This window comes from Heterocephalus glaber, unplaced genomic scaffold (assembly GCF_053883595.1).
Source record: "Heterocephalus glaber isolate CG9 unplaced genomic scaffold, H.glaber_assembly_v1.0 deba00001613, whole genome shotgun sequence".
In the NCBI taxonomy this organism is placed as follows: domain Eukaryota; kingdom Metazoa; phylum Chordata; class Mammalia; order Rodentia; family Bathyergidae; genus Heterocephalus; species Heterocephalus glaber.
Window position 1 is genome coordinate 4,827,806 of NW_028258384.1, and position 17,553 is coordinate 4,845,358.

Here is a 17,553-nt window from a genome sequence, read left to right on the forward strand (position 1 = left end):
AAATGTTTGAAATAAAACAAACAGGAGCAAAAAACACAGGAGACAAGCTTAAAAATGAGTAACTAAACAGGTAAAATAAAAAGTTTCAGAGATGGCAATTAGATTTAGAGGTTAGAAGGCCACCAGTAATTTTGGGGAAGGAGGTGGACGCTGTAAAGTAACAGGGTACATACCATAATACAGGGATTGAAAAAATAATTTTGTGGATGGCAAAACATCCGTACCAACTAAAAGCTTGAGCCAAGGAAAAAGTTCAAGGTGCAACAGCTACAAGTGGATAACAATACTTAAGAAATAACGTGAATATGCAGTCAAAACTAGTTATTTATAAGGAAGATAAATGCCTCTACTGGTTTATAACTACAATAAAAGAAATTATATCTTTAGGAAGAAAACATAAAGGAGGTATTAAAATTGTCTAAAAAATAGCGAGCTGGGGATTTAGCTCAGTGGTTCCTCCGCCTGCCTTGCAAGCACAAGGTCCCAAGTTCAATCCCCGGTACCAAAAAAAAAAAAAAAATACTAAGGTTCATTTATATAAAAAAAAGTAGGAAAGGACTTACACTTTATCCCCAATTTCTTCTGCCATTCGAAGAATTTCAAAGAGAAGTACCATTTTTCCAGAATGCTCTAAAACTTCAGCATCAGCATCTGTAACAAAATCTTTGTACCAGTCTGGAGCTGGGCTGCTTGGATTAGAAGACGAAGTGGCTTTACCTAAATAAAAGAAACATTAAGGAAGTAAGTAAATCAGAAAACAAACTGAATGAGACCAAGAGAAATAGGGATAGACTAGAACGGGCAGTGATCAAGCAAAAAGGAGAGTGATGAAGATTTAGAAGAGAGGGTTAAAGGACAGAGACAAGAGACAGATAGATATATATGTAGAGGGGTGGGGAGCTTTACACAGACAAAACATGAAACGAGGAAGAGGGGGCTTGGGATAAATGCTAAGTGATAGCAAACAAGAGAGAGAGACCATGAGAGAGTACAAGTATGAGAGATAGACCCTGGAATCAGGGGTGGGGAATTCAGAAAGTGACCCCAAGAGATGAAACTCCCCTAGGTCCTGGGAGAGTAAAATCCTCAAAACATACCTCAAGAGATAGGAATCAACAGAGAAAAGACTTGCAGAACAGGAAACATTTCATAATTCTACTAGAATTCTGCAAAAACCAAAGAATTGACCTGAGAACTACCCTATTATGTTAAATCATTTTATTTTCCCCACAGACTTTGACTATAAAAGGTGTAAGCACAAAATAATCTCTTAAAAATTTAACCAGGTAGTTTGACTCAAAATAAAGAAGACAGTGGTACATCGGTTCATGAACACTTTTGTTTGCAAACAATTTGGTTCACAAAAGCATTTGGCAAAATTTTGCTTTTGTGACAAACACAACTGCAGCCATCTTTTTCACACAAACACAAATGTGGCCATCTTTTCCAAAATCATGGAATAAATTAAGTTTGTGAACCAAAGTACCACTGTATACAGATTTAATCTGATTACATATTTTCTTTCAATTGCTTTATGATGCAAAGTATTTTAATATTTAATATTTTTATACTAAAATATTTTACATACTCAGAAAAGTATACAGAATATAATGAATAGCTATACTTCTAAATCCCATCTTCATCAAATTTTAACACTGTTAAATCTTGTTCTGACGCAGCTGTAGTCTTACATGACCCTATCTAATCTCATTCTCTTTCTCGCCCTCTTTTCTAGAAGGTAACTAATCCCTTAAATTCTATATTTACATGTATGCATGTTTTGTTATTTTTACATGTGTATTTCTAATCTGAACACCATCTTTGCACATTTTTAAATCACATATAAATGGCACTATACTGTTGATAACATTCTGCAAATTACTTTTTCACTTAATGTGGTTTGTCACTCAAAGTAGAATTTATTCATGCTTGTCACTGAGCTCCCATTCAATCATTCTTTCTGCCATGCAGAAGTTTGCTGCATGAATATATCATCACTTAATAGTTCTCTTGTTCAGTGCTTGCTTCAGCAGCACATATACTAAAATAGTTCTCCTGTTTATAAACATCTAGATTGTTTCTCATTTTTGGCTACTATGACATAACTGAAATGAAAACTTAATGTTGTTGAGTCCTATTTTTCTTGAACACTGTCCATTTTGTTTGGTACTGGGGATCGAACCCAGGGCCTTGTGCATTCCAGCCAAGTGCTATACCACACTGAGCTTACCTCTAGCCCCGAATACTGTTCATTTTATCTAAGTTTTAAATTTTCTGGCATAAAGTTATACTTATGATATTTTTTGAGACACAGTCTTGCTGTTTAGTTCAAGCTGGCCCTGAACTATGTAGCAACCATGAATGGCAACTTATGATTTTTCACATATCACTTTTGACATACCTATTTTTTAATCTTAATCTAAGAGTTCTCACACGTGAAATTCTTTAGAATCTAATCAGGCTACTTGTTTTGTGTGCTAACTTTCCTCAGGTTGACTGCTAACTTTTTTGTTTTTGTTGCTAGCTTTTTTAAAGTTATTTCCTCAAGCATTCTATAATTTTTTATTGCCATGTGACCTTCACTGTAACTGTAACCTGTGAGAACGCTGGGTAGCCTTGGCTAAAGTCATGTATCTCCAGAGTGATTCTGCATTTACTTCTTCTAGGTATCCCACAGGATCATCAGCCCAGAATTACTTTAAAGGTTACCATTTCAGCTAGGGAGGCATCTATCTATCTATATATCTATCTATCCATCCATCTGTACTAGGGATTAAACCCAAGGCCTTTGAATTGAGCAACATCTCCAGTACTCCTTGCAATTTTTATTTTGAGATGGGGTCTCACTAAGTCACCCAGGCTGGGATCCAACTTGCATTCTTCCTACCTAAGGGCCCAAAGAGCTGGGATTACAAGTGTATGTCACCATACCCAGCTCAGCTTGAGATTTTTAGACAATATTAATAATATAAATATAAACCATAAACTATGAGATATGATCAAAAAATATAGTGAATATTTTAAAATTTATTACAATAAAAGACACATCGCCATTAATCCCCCTCAAGATACTTCCCCTTGCTTTGAACACATTTATCCCATCATTCTTGCCACTTTCTGAAGCAGTTCTGTAAGTCCTCTTTCATGGGTATCCTTAGTTGTTCTGTCATGGTTGCCTTCATGTCCTGAAGTGATTCAAAACATTTACCTATCACGGTCATTTTGACTGTGGGGATGGGCCAGAAGTCACATGGGGCAGATCTGGTGAATGAGGTGGATGAGGACAGGGCATAAGGGTTTTATTTGACAGAAATTGTTGTAAATGTTTTGAGTAATTCAGAGCATTGAGACAACTACAAAGCAAAACTTTGGGGCTTCCAGAAATGCTTCCAAAAATGAAAGAATAATGAGGTGTGTTCAAAGCAAGGGGATATTGTGAAGGGGATTAGTAGCAATGTGTCTTTTAATGTAATAATTTTTTTATTTAAAAACACACTGTATTTTTTTGATCAGCCTGTGTATGTGAGGTCAATCCCATGATTGAGAAGTCATCAGAACCAATTTCATCAACCAAGAGCCTAGGCTAAAACAGATAAACTTCCCTATCAACTCCCTTTACTGAGAGGTACTTTTAAAATATTCTATTCTTCCATGAAATATGTACTCATTAAAGAGATTTGGCTTTGAGAAGGGCATCTAAGAACTATCTATCTTGTAGAGGGCTCAGGGCCTTGCATCCTATCCCTGAGTAGGTGAAAACCAAGGTGCTAGTCTCCAGGCTAGAATGAACCTAGGGATTCCATATTCTACTTCTTGAACACACAGTTTAGGTTTATCAGTTCCTTTGTGTCTGAGCCCTGGTGATTTCCATTACTTATATATAACTCACTATGCATTTATATTCAACTCACAAAGAAGTACTGCTTAAACATACCACATACTTGCAAGATTCTATATCATGCCTTAAATTTCTTTTTTGTTTGTTTTTTGAGACAGAGTCTCACTATATTCCAAGGTGGCCTCACACTTGCTATGTATCCAAGCTGGCCTTAAAACTCATAATCCTCCTGCCTCAGCCCCCCAAGTGCTGAGATTACAAGCATTCATGACCATACCTAGCCTTTTCCTTGAATTTATGTTCTCCTCTTTTGCTAGTCAGAATTCTATTAATTCCTCACTATCCTTTAACAGTCTATTCATTTTGTTTTCTTGGAAAAGCTTCCTATTAATTGTTGACCCTTGAGTGGTATCTGGAAATATGAATGGTAAATAGCCCTCTACAGTAATATAAAACTTTCCTTGATAACAATGGTTTGCCATGCTCAGAAGGTTTGCAAAAATAATGTGATTTATTCTAAATACTTGCTATCTTTACAGGAGTCTAGAATTTGGAACAGCCAGGAATACAGTGCCTATGTGACCAGCTTCCAATAAAAATTCTTGGGCAGAAAGACTCTAACGAGCTTATCTGGTAGACAACATGTTGTCACAACTTATTGTTACAAAAATTACTGCACACTGCATGACTCTACTGGTAGTGGACTTTTTAGAAGGCTGTATCTGGTTTCCTCTGGACTTCATCCCATATGCCTTTTCCCTTTGTTGTTTTTGCTTTGTATTCTTTCATTTTAATAAACCATAGCCCTGAATATGACAATCTACCGAGTCTTGTAAGACCTTCTAGTGAATCACTGAACCTGACGGTGGTCTTGGGAACCTTGACATGTAGCTTTATCAACCAAACATTAACTAAATTCCTTTTTACAATTAGCCAACTGGCAAATAACTCGTGTCTTTGAAGAATTCTTCACTAATGTATGTAATTCATCTAGGTAAAAATATCAGAACTAAAAAAATGTGGCAGCTAAATCTGAAGTCTCAAAGTTTAGAAAAGGCATCAATTTCCCACAAATGCAATATACACAATAGATTCTATTCTAATTTTGTTTTCTGGTGTTAGAGATAAGAGTACAGGGCTTCATACATACCATACATGTTGTACCACTGAGCTACACACCCAGGCCTTCTAATTTTGATCTTGCTAGTTATAATCTCAATACCTAAAATTCTAAAAAAAAGTACAAAGAAATTCACAAAAATATGGGCTCCTACAATTAAGTACTATATCAAATTAAAACTTACAAACAGATAATTCATTCTGAATTTTCTTATTTCATCATTGACATGGAGTAATCATAGTATCTGTTGTAACTCTGTTTTATTCATATATACATGACATGCAATGATGAATGAATGAATCAGTAAGTCCACATCTTTATATAAATTCTGGATACGAAAAGAGCCTTAGAAGATGAGGTACAAACAAAATATAAAACAAATAGAAAGCTAGTATGACTTCATCCTTAATTTCTTGATGCATTCTAAATATATGCATGACGGAGGGGGGTTAGGAATTGAACCCAGGGCTTTGCACATACTAGGCAAGTGCTCTATCACTGAGCTACATCCTCAGCCCTATAAATACATGTTTAAATAAAATGTCCTTTATTTCATTTGTAGTAAGATACGCTATAGATTTGCCCAAAACTGATAAACAGATTTTAATGCAAACCTAAGCAAAATACCAAGAGCATTATTCACAGAATTGGCAGAAAACAACCTTAAAAAAAAAAACCTTAAAATTCATATGGAACCATATGGTTCATATGGAACCAGAAGAAACCCAGTAATCCTGGGTAACAAGAGTAGTAGGAGGCATCAGAATCCTAGATTGGAAGTTATAACTGCAAAGGTACAGTGACAAAAACAACTGTCATAAAAAGACACATGGACCAATGGAACAGAATAAAGGATGCAGAAACAACCTCAAGCACATTCAACTATTTGATCTTGGACAAAAGGGCCAAAAGCACACTGGAGGAAAGATAGCCTCTTTAGCAAATGGTGTTGGGAAAACTGGCTGTCTATATGCAGAAGATTGAATCTAGATCCAAAAATAGCTTAAAGATCTAAATGATAAAACAGAAACATTTAATCTGCTGAAAGATAAAACAGATAAAAGTAGTAAAATTATAGACATGGTCAAAGATTTTCTGAACAGAACCCCAGTTGCACAGGAAATAGTACCAAGAATCAACAAATGGGATCATATCAAGTTAAAAAGCTTCTCCATAGCAAAAGAAACAACCAAAAATGAAGAGACAACCTATAGAATGGGAAAGAAGTTTGTCAGCTATTCCCCAGACAGAGGACTAATATCTAGAATATATAAAGAATTCAAAAAAATTAGGCCTATGAAAATAAAAGACAGAATCAAAAAATAGGCCACTGAAATAAGTAAACACTTCTCAAAAAAAGTCCAAATGGCCAATAAATACATGAAGAAATGTTCAACATCAATGGCCATTAGAGAAATGCAAATTAAAACAACACTGAGATTTCATCTTACTCCAGGAGGAATGGCCATCATTAAGAAATTAAATAATAACAAATGCTAGTGAGGTTACAGGCAATAAAGAACCCTTCTAAATTGTTGGTGGGAATGTAAACTAGTATAATCACTATGGAAATCAATATGGAGATTCCTTTAAAACTAAAAAGAGTAATTCCACTTGACCCAGCTACTCCTCTTCTAGGTATCTTGCTTTAAGTTTTAAAGATATCATATTACAGGGATACATGCATACTCATGTTTATAGCAGCAAAATTCATAATAGCTAAATCTTGGAAGCAACCTTTATGTCCACCAATAAATGAATGTTTACTTTACACACAATAGAGTTCTACTCTGCCATAAAAGAATAAACTTCAGTCATTTTCGGGAAAATGGATGCACCTTGAGATCATAATGTTAAGTGATATAAACCAGACACACAAGCTTAAATATTGCATGGATTGTGTTATATGAGAAACCCAAAATATAAATAAAGACAATAAATGTTATATAACAGGAAGTTGGGAGATTGACCTTTCTCAAATGGAAAGGGGATCAAGATGGAGGAAGGGTGAAAGGAAGGAGGGGGATTAAAAAAAAGAATTAAAATGTTTTATGTACATATACCAAAATCCCCACAAGGAATGTAAACACTATGTACTACAAACACATACTAAATAATTAAAACTTCAAAAAAATAACAAAGTAGCATATCATTAAAATAGTGTATGTATTGTAGCAGAATGGTGCTATACATTTGAATATGGTTTGTTGCCTCCAAAGTCTAAATTAAAATTTGATTCCCAATGTAATGTTGTTGAGAGATGATGGTGCTTTTAGAGTTAATTAGGTCATTAAAAGAGATTTGGGCCGGGGATTTAGCTCAGTGGTTTCGCCACCTGCTGTTGCTCAAGGACCCAAGTTTGATACCTGGTACCAAAAAAAAAAAAAAAGAAAGAAATTAATGCTTTTCTCAAGGGAGGGTGTTCTTTATTGTGGGAGTGGGTTGTTATAAAGAAAGAGTGCCCTTTGTGTTTTGTCTTTTTCATGTGTACCAATCTTCCCTTCCACTTTCTGTCATAAGTTGATGCAGCACAAGGCACTCATTAGATGTGGCTAGCAATCCTGGACTTAGCAGCCACCAAAACTCTGAGCTAAAATGAACCTTGTTCCCTTATAAATAACCCAGTCTCAAGTTATAGCAACAAAAAATGGACTAAGATAAATGGCAAGCTCCATGAATGTTTTTTGTTGATCAATAAAATCCAAGCTTCTAGAATGGGACCTAGCACATAGTAAGCATTCAATATTTTTAAATGAATAAATACATATGGTATATATTAGTACTAACACTATGGCTCTGTATCAAAGGGTTCTTCCACAAGAGTTTATAACCATATAAGTTACATACATTTTAAATTGTTAACTGTTTGCTGATGAAGCTTACTCTAAAAATAATGATAAATAATTTATATAGTCATTTCCTCATCACAAAACTTTCTTTGTAATTCAACACTAAAACATGAAAACGGGGATTTTATACAGTAAACTTAAATGACTTAAGGTATTGCTTTTCAGAAAAATCAGAAAACTACTGCAAAAGCAACTCTGAAGTGTAAGTGAAATATGCAGTGAAAATCATACTATACCTCACTTATAACCAAACATCTATTTATTTGCTATCCATTTGAAATTCCTATCAACTTTTGTTACATTGATGATTAAAAAGTGATTTTATTTTAAAGTTATACAGTACTAGCTATATAAGTTCACACACTAATGATATACTTTCATATGGAGTTTAAATCTAAAAAATAAAATTAGATTTTTATCATCTATTGGTTCTGTAGAATGTTTCTGTCGAACTACATTTGTATATGAGCTACAAAAATATAAAATACATGTATAAATAACATCTATTTGATGGCATCTAACTATAATGAAATAAAAACCTCAGACAAAGCAGTCAAAGTTTGTCTTTTAGAATGCATAACCTTTCCTGTATGCATACTCTTATGCTCTGTGCCAGTGCTTTCCAACCTTTTCACATTACAACATATATAGAAAGCAATAATGTTTATAAAATACACCAGGGAAAATGGAAGAGGCTACTTATTTTTGGAGGTAATCAAGCTGCCTCTGAGGTCACTTGTACAACCAAGTGATGAGAGGATCATCAGCATACTTTAACGTAACCCATTTATAGCACAGCACAACGCGCACAGGTTAGTCAATTCTCTCCTCTTGTTGGCAAGTTATAAAAAAAATCTTATAAGAGTATATTATGAAAACCATTCCTAGGAACACATAAAGTTTATTCTTATTTATACATTGAGGGATTAGGAAATAAGTGCAAAAAACAGACTGAGGGGGCAAGGAAGGATACACGGAAGCTACTCAGTATCTTAAACTATAGCTATTTCTTTACTGTTCTTATAAAAATACTCTTTTGACCTAGTTGGAAGAGGAACACTAACAGTAACCTGCTTTTATGGGGTAATAGAAGAGAATAAAAAGGAGGGAAATTTTGTAGTTTAATTTTCAATGCTCTCCTGATTTCTTGGGAAAAAACAGGCTTTGTGGTTAGGCTGCCACCTGCCTAGTCCATAGAGATACTAAAGAGAAATGCTTAACAAGGAAGCAAACCAAGAGACCAGTCAATCTTATTTGACCATAGAATCATTCAGCTGACCTCCAAATAAATCGCTTTTCACATGCTTTGTGCTACAACTCCCAATTGCCAAATACTCAAAGCCATTACAAACTTTTCTCTTCAGATGTTTGATATTTCATATATTCTGATATTTGGACCTAGCTTTAAAGCCCCAAGAAACAGAGTCAGGCTGCACATAAAGGCTTAACACCAGTCCATCAACATCAACACAAATCTGCCAACATATACATGGGTAAAAACAAATTAAATTGAGGGAAAGTTCAATCTAAGACTTTTTACACAAGAGGGAAAAAAGGTTAAAAAGCAAAAGGTGAAGGGCAACACACTGTTCATGATTCAGACGAACTGAAAGTAGTTAACAGTTATAGGTTTTGAAGAATTAGAAAAAAGACTAAATGATTAAAATTAGTTTTATTATATAAAACTATAATCAAACTTCACTGCCTGAAATGCTTCTGATTATTTCTATATAGTTAACTGAAAATACCTGGTGGTTTTGCATTTAGATTTATCTGGGTTTGAATCTCATTCTACCACTCATTTATACAACTAAAGATATCAACTATATTACAAGGCCACTCAAGAACTGTTAGCCTACACACAGAGTCAAAATAATACTTTAGGTATATACATGTAAAAATAAACATTACTTTTAACTTTTTTTCCTTTCCTCCCAAATACCAGAGAGCACAAAGACACTTGCCTATAATTAAACATTTATCAGATTTTTTTTATATTTATTATATGTACCTGATTATCGTAGATTCTCACCAAATGAGGAAAGAATTGCATTAAGTCAAATAATACAGGTAGTAACTGACTAGAAAAAATTCTAATGACTTAACATTTTCTAAATCTATGTTCCACAATAAAGGCAACATTAATTAGACTTACTTTCTTCCAGCTTTAAGGAAACTGAAGGGTTATTTCCTGTTTCATCCACATTTCCTTCACCACCTCCACGAGATCTTGAATTCCAGACTTTGATCACTTCAACATCATTGTCACTTCCACTTCCACTTGAGCTACTATCCTTTTTGCCCCTTTTCCCCTTTGTTTTTTTCTTTCTAAAAAAAAAAAAATCAGAACACTAGGAAAACATAGTAAAGAGAAAAGTCAATTATCAGAGGATAATCAGCAAGCAGAAGTTTGAAATGTGTCAATTCAGGGCACAAAAATACTCAATTTACTTTGTATAATCATCGGAGCTTAAACTCATGGAGGTTTCATCAGAATCTGAAGCTATAAATTCGTCCATACTATCTTCATCAAAATATCCCTAGGAAAAAAAATGACAAATGTTTCAGTAGCTTATTTCAATGTATATTAGAAATTATACTGGTGTTTTATTTCATTTAAGGATAAGTTAATTGATATGAGAAAGGAAAGACTGAGGAACTATCATAAGCCAGAAGAAATAAAAGAGATCAGATCGAAGACTATGGAATGGGAGGTCCTGGATTGGCTCGTGGAGAAGAAAATGGACATAAATAGAAACAAAGATGAAGTTGAAATAAAATCTATCATTTAGTTAATGGTATTGTACCAAAGTTAATCTCTTACTTTTCATCATTTTATTATGGTTATACAAGATGTTAACATTAGGGAAAACTGGGTAAAAGGTACAGGGGACCTCTCCGAGCTATTTTTACAACTTTTCTGTAAATTTATAAAATTAGTTCACCAGACGTGGTGGTACATGCCTGTAATCCCAGCACTTGAAAGGCTAAAGTGGGAGGACTGCCTCAAGTTCAAGGCCAGCCTGGGCTACACTGTAAGATCAAGGCCTGCCTACATGACAAAGCGAGACCTTCTCTCAAAAAACCAAAAACAAAATTTAAATTGTTTCAAACTACAAGGTTTTTAATTTCTTTTTTGAGACAGGGTCTCACTATCTAGCTCAGGCTAGCTTTGAACTATGCAGCCCAAGCTGGCCTCCAATTTGAAATCCTCCTGCCTCAGTCTCCCAGCTACCAAGATTATAGGCAAGCACAGCCACATTCTGCTCAAAATAAAAATTTCTAAATGGGCTCAATAAAACAACACTTAAAATTCCTTCCACAATCATTAAGTGCATTCAAGACAAACAGAAATTAACTAGAAATAAGTAAAAATGATCAAGATGTGAAATGTATATGTACCAATTCCCCAAGATGAATGTAATTACTATGTGTTACAAACATATATGAACAATGAAAAAGAAAAGAGGTTGATTTAATGAAATAGAAAACTGCTTCTAGTATACAGCAAGCAAAAATTAACCTTTTCTCTAGAATATTTTGCTCCCAGTAGGTACCTTTTAAACAATTTTAGGAATCTGACTTACCTTATTTTCTTTGCTAATGTAGTCCAGTTGTAAACACCAAGGATGAGTCCAGATTCTACTTAACATTTGAAAATCCTGGAAAAGTTTTGCACCTGCTTTTCCTCTTCCACCTTCACTGCTATTACCTACTCCTAATCAAAAGAAAAAAACAGCTGAAGAGAAAATTTTCTATTTCAACTATGGTGTTTATAAATTAGAGGTTTTACCCTTACCTGGACCCTTTGAAAGTGTGGAAAAGCTTAAATATCTTGTGGATTAGAATAACATTTTGAAACTCATAACCAAGATTATAAACAAAATCTATTATACAAAAATTATCATAATATTACAAACAAATTCATGGGCCAGGGATTTAGTTCAGTGGTGGCTTGCAAGCACAGTTCTGAGTTCAATCCCCGGTACCAAAAACCCCCACAAATTCATAATACAGAAATGTGTGGTTTAAAGAAATAATATATTAAATAAGAAAATATAATAGCAGGACTAATACTTACTAAAAATTTGAAGTGTTGGTGAAAGTAAACTATTTGGAGATATTAAGAACATCACATGAAAATATTTTTTGATTTCTACTGGTTAGCAAATTACAATTTATCATTAATACTACTGCAATTTCCTAACTTTACACATAATTGGAAAAATGCTACCATTTTAGAAGTCAGTGAAAACATGTAATTTTTAAAACTTTTTAATGTGTCAAAAATTTTATCCATGATTACAAACTTCTGTTTTAGATGAAGCTTTATTACATACTGACAGTCCCACAGCAACTCTCTCCAACTATGCTAACTTGAAAAAGGTTCTTCTGAAAATGAACAATGTACAAAATGTAAATATCAGTTTTGTTCTGTATGGAATAATTTCAACAGAATATTTTTTTCTATAAAAGTGAAATGAAAATGAATATGTATTTCATTAATATAATAAAATTATCCAAGAGTAAAATGCAAGTGAATGGTTAAAAGAAAAAAAATTAAGTATAAAGCATCTTTGTCTATTTCTAATTTCTTTTAGTCTTTTGGGGTCTGGGAATTGAATGCAGGGTTTCATGTACGCTAACCAAGTGCTGTATCAGTGAGTTATAAGCCTGGCCCCACTATCCACTTTCTTTTCTTTATTTTAGCCACAAGTGGTACTACACGCCTTTACTCTAAGCATTCTGGGAGGCTCAGGCAGGAGGATCACAAGTTCAAGCCCAGCTCAGGCAACTTAGTGAGATTCTGTCTCAAAACAGAGAACAGAACAGAACAAAACAGAAGGTAGGCAGGTCAGGGATGTAACTCAGCATATAGGCCCTGGGTTCAATTCCTACTGAGAAAAAAAGAAAAGGTAGCTATATTAAATTTTTTTAGTACTGAAGACTGAACTGAACCCAAGACCTTCAAATCGAGCTATGTCCCCTACCCTTTTATTCTTTTGAGAGGTTTCGCTAAGTCAGTAAATTGTGCAGGCTAGGCTGCAACTTGTGAATCCCCTGCCTCAGCCTTCCAGAGTGCTAGGATTACAGGTGTGCACCACACAATGTAAACTGACCAATTAGCAAGTCTCAACCAGAGAAAATTTATTAAGAATATAAAAAAACAAGGCCCCTGTAGTGGCATACATCTGTAAGCCCAGCTGTATACTTGAGAGTTTGAGGAAGGATGATGTCTAGTTCAAGGCCAGCTTGGGAAATTTAGCAAGACCATGTCTAAAGGAAATAGAAGAAGTGGGATGTAACTCTGTGCAAGTTTTATATGTGTAAAACTAAGAAAAACCTGTCAATATTTTGCCTGACAGAGGCATTTTTGTTGCATACAACAGAAATCATACTCTGAGAAGAAATACTGAATTTCCTACAATACAAATGTTACTATAATTTTGTTATAATTCCTTTTTATTTCTGTAAAGTCAAGAGGAATACTCCTTAATTTAGTTATTTGTGTATTCTCTATTATTATGTAGGTATAGCTAAAGGATTATCAATTATGTTGATCTTTAGAAAGAACTTACTTTTGGTTTCAACAATTTTTTCTATTGTTTTCTTTGTATTTTTTTCTGTTATGTCCTTACTTCAGTTTGCTTTGGGTTTAGACTGCTTGTATTTTACTTTTTTAACTTGAAAGGTTAAATTATAAATGTGAGATCTTTCTATTTTTGAAAACAAGCATTAACAAACATGTGTTTCCCTCCTACATAGTGCTATTTTTTCAATGATATATAAGTATTTTAAAATTTTTCTTTGTGATTCCTTCTTTGACTCACTGGTTATTTAGGAGTGTGTTATTTAATTTACACATACTTGTGAATTTTAAACTTTCCTTCAGTTATTGATTTCTAATAGCTTTCCAATCTGGTTAAAGAAAATACTTTGGTACTAAGAGGGACATTTATAATGATAAGCATCTACATTAAAGAAGAAGAAAAATCGTAACCTAATTTTATACCTTGAGGAACTTGAAAAAAACTGAGCTAAACTCGAAGGTAGCAGAAGGAAGGAAATAATAAGGATCAGAGCAGAAATACATCAAATAGAGAATATATTAATTTTTAAAAATCAACAAAACAGTTTTTTCAAAAACTAAAACTGACAAAACGTTGGCTAGATTAAGGAAAAAAGAGAGAAGACTCAAATAAATAAAACCAGAAATGAAAAACATTACAACTGATGTCTCAGAAATAAAAGGGATTATAAAGGACTATTATAAACAATTATATACCAACAATCTGGATAACCTACAGCAAACAAATAAATCCTTGCAAACATACAACCTACTAACACTGAATCAAAGTAAATAGAAAGCCTGAACACAATTACAAACACATAGATTCAAGCAATAATAAAAAAACCTCCGAACAAAGATAAGCCCCAAAACATATGGTTTCAAGGCTAAATCACTCAAAGAATTAAAACCAATCTCTCTTCAGTTCTTCCAAAAACAACAATGAAAAGTAGAGAGAATATTTCCAAACTTTATCATGCAAGCATCACCCAAAACTAAAGGTCAATATTATTTGTGAAAACAATGGTAAAAATTCTAAATAAAATATTAGCAAAGCTAATTCAACAACACAGCAAAAACATTATACACCACTGACTACTGGGATTTTTTTCTGGGATGCAAGGTTGATTTAACATATGTAAAACAACTAGTGTGATATAAATGTTAACAAATTGAAAGAGTAAAAACCATACAATCATTTTAATAGTTAAAAAGTATTTAACAGAGTTCAACATTCTTAAAATTTAAAAAAAATTAACAAAATAGGTACATAGGGAAATTTCCTCAACATAATAAATTCATTTCTGAAAACCCCACAAGAACCCCACTCTAAGATCTGGTTCAAGACAAGGATGCCTACTCTCAAATTTCTATTTAACAGTGAACTTTGTGGGGATTTTTGTTTTGTATTGTTTTATTTGTTTAGTTTTTGTGGAAATGAGGATTGAATCCAGGGCCTTTGCAGTGAGCTGCAACCCCAGGCCATTTTTTACTATTTACTTTGAGCCAGGGTCTTGCTAAGACTCTACACTGCTCAAGTGGGGCTCAAACTTAAGATCCTTCTTACTCAGCCCGAGTGCTGAGATTATAGGTGTGTGCCACCACACCCGCTTGACACTGATTTTACTCCCCGCCCCCTCCAGGTTACTGCTTTTATCACCCTGTTCTGCCCAGGTGGGAACAGAGGGTGAGCTTCCTTGTCCAAGGCCACAGGAGTGGGGTGTGGGGCAGGCAACCAGAGGCTCAAAGCTCCGGAGAACACACCCTCAGCCCTTGTCTGTCACTAACTCTGGCAATCACAAGGGCCAGCTCCGCAATGACCCCTTACCACTCCACAGCCCCACTCAGGTGGAGAGGTCATAAAGGCACCCGAGGAGGAATCCAATGTCACTGTTCTCTGGGCCAAGGCAGGAAGATCACAAGGCCTGCAGGATGGCAGGCAGTGTCAATGCATTTAGCCCAAGAGGCTTAGGGTTTCAGGGAGAGCTATGGGGGGAAGGGGGGTGTCAAGGCCATAATGCACACCCTCAGCTGAGGCCAGGTCTCAACTGGATCCTCACTGTGCGCCATGGGGCCTGAAACCTGGAATCTACACAGAAAGGAATCCATGGAGTCTCCCCTTCCTAGACCCCTGACCAGCTCCCTCAGTCTGGTCTCTGCCTCCCACGCCACTCCAGTTCATCTCTGGGCTCCTGGTACTCAGCACCGGCCTGGCCCTGAGCAGGGCCTTCTCTACACTTGCTTCTCGTCCTGGTCTGCAGCCTGAGCCCCAAGGTCCGGCCTTCACCTCCGGGAACTGAGGTCCTTCCTGCCTTGGCAGCCGGCTCGCTCTGGGCCAGGGTGGCGGTGGGGTCCACGTTCGGCTGGGGAGTGGCCTCCTCTCTGGCAGCAAGGCGCTGACCTTGGCCGCCTGCAGGCCTGGGTACTGAACCGGACCAGCCACCAGAACCCACATCATTAACCGCGGATCAAAGGCCAGCGCCCCCCAAAGGGGAAGGAAGGGACCCGGAGGCCTGGGGCCAAGACTGTGCGTGGCCGCCGTTTCCTACAAGGGCCTCAACTTCCCAGGAGTCGCCAGGACTTCCGAGGAGCAGAGATCCGCACCGACCAGGCCCTCTCTGATTTTACTTGTAAATAACCCCTAAGGATTCCACTAAAAACATTGTTAGAATAAATGAATTCAATAAAAGTGCAGAATACAAAACCAACATATAAAGTCAATTTCATTTCTTTATACCAATGATAATCTGAATAATATATCAAGAAAATAATCCCACTGATAACATCAGAAACAATAAAATATTTAAGTGTAAGATCTGTACACTGAAAGACTGATGAAATTGAAGACATAAAAAGAAACAAATATATCCTGTTTGTAGATTAACAAAATTAATAGTAAAAATGTTCCATACTCATCAAAGCAATATACAGATTCAACTATCAAAATCATATCACTGTCAAATTTCCAATGGCATTCTTCTTAGAAATAAAAAAAAAATCAGTTCTAAAATTTGTGTGAGGTCTGGGTATGTAGCTCAGTGGTAGAACAGTCCCAGCATGCATGAGGTCCTGGGTTCAGTCCTCAGAACAGAAAAAAATAAAATAAAATTTATGTGGTACCAAAAAGACCCATAGTAGCCAATACAATCTTAATATATAAAAACAGTTGGAATACTACACTTCCTGATTTCAAATTGTAAGGGCCGGGGATTTAGCTGAGTGGTTCTAGCTCCTGCCTCGAAAGTGCAAGGTCCCAAGTTCAATCCCTGGTACCAAAAAAAAAAAAAAGACATCCTGCTTTCAAATTATACTACAAAGAAATAGTAATCAAAACATAAAACATTATGGTACTAATATAAAAACAGACACAGGCCAACAGAACAGACTAGAGAGCACGGAAATAAACCCAAACATATTAGTAATCAACTAATTTGCAACATGCCCACAATGGGGAGAAAGTCTTGTCAATGAACAGTGATGGGAAAACTGGATATACACATGCAAAAGAATGAAACTAGATTATTTTACACCATACACAAAAATCAACTCAAAATAGATTAAAGACATAAACATAAGACCTGAAACTGTAAATTTCCGAGAATAAAAAAAAAGAATAAAACCTCCTTGGGCCAGCACAGTAGCACATGCCTGTAATCCCAGCACTTGGGAGGCTGAGGCAAGAGAATTGCCATGAGTTTGAGGCCAACCTGGGCTACACAGTGAATCCAAGGCCATCCTGAACTACAGAGCAAGACCTTGTCTCAAAAAACCAAAAGAAAAAATCTCCTTGATGTTGATCTTGACAAGGATTTTATGGATATCTCACTAAAAGTGCAGGAAATAGAAGTATAAATCAACCAGTGGGACTACATCAAACCTCAAAGTTTCTGCATGGAAAAGAAATAAAAATCAACAAAATAAAAAGACAATGGGTTGAGAATATTTGCAATATTTGCAAGCCATGTATCAGATAAGGTGTTAATATAGAAAATGCTTAAGAAACTCCTTCAACTCAGCAGCAAGAAATAATTATAAATTTAAAAATGAGCCAAAGACCTGAACATACAATTCTACAAAGACAACATAAAAATGGCCGACAGGTATATGAAAAAGTGTTCAACATCACCAATCATTAGAAAAGTACAAATCAAAACCATAATGAGCTAATGCCGCCTAC

The 17,553-nt window shown here is 35.4% G+C and overlaps 1 protein-coding gene across 4 annotated transcripts in view; it reads right to left on the reverse strand.

The window, feature by feature from the left end:
- The window catches only part of Atrx (ATRX chromatin remodeler), a 300,168-nt gene that overhangs the window by 76,835 nt on the left and 205,780 nt on the right, over window positions 1–17,553 (reverse strand). For all 4 annotated transcript variants that reach the window (XM_087196600.1, XM_087196598.1, XM_087196599.1 and 1 more), the window contains 4 exons: window positions 11,395–11,525; window positions 10,259–10,347; window positions 9,963–10,135; window positions 564–717 (listed from right to left, as the gene is read on the reverse strand). In XM_087196600.1, coding sequence (XP_087052726.1) covers window positions 564–717; window positions 9,963–10,135; window positions 10,259–10,347; window positions 11,395–11,525 — 547 coding nt within the window. The remainder of the gene's footprint in view (window positions 1–563; window positions 718–9,962; window positions 10,136–10,258; window positions 10,348–11,394; window positions 11,526–17,553) is intronic.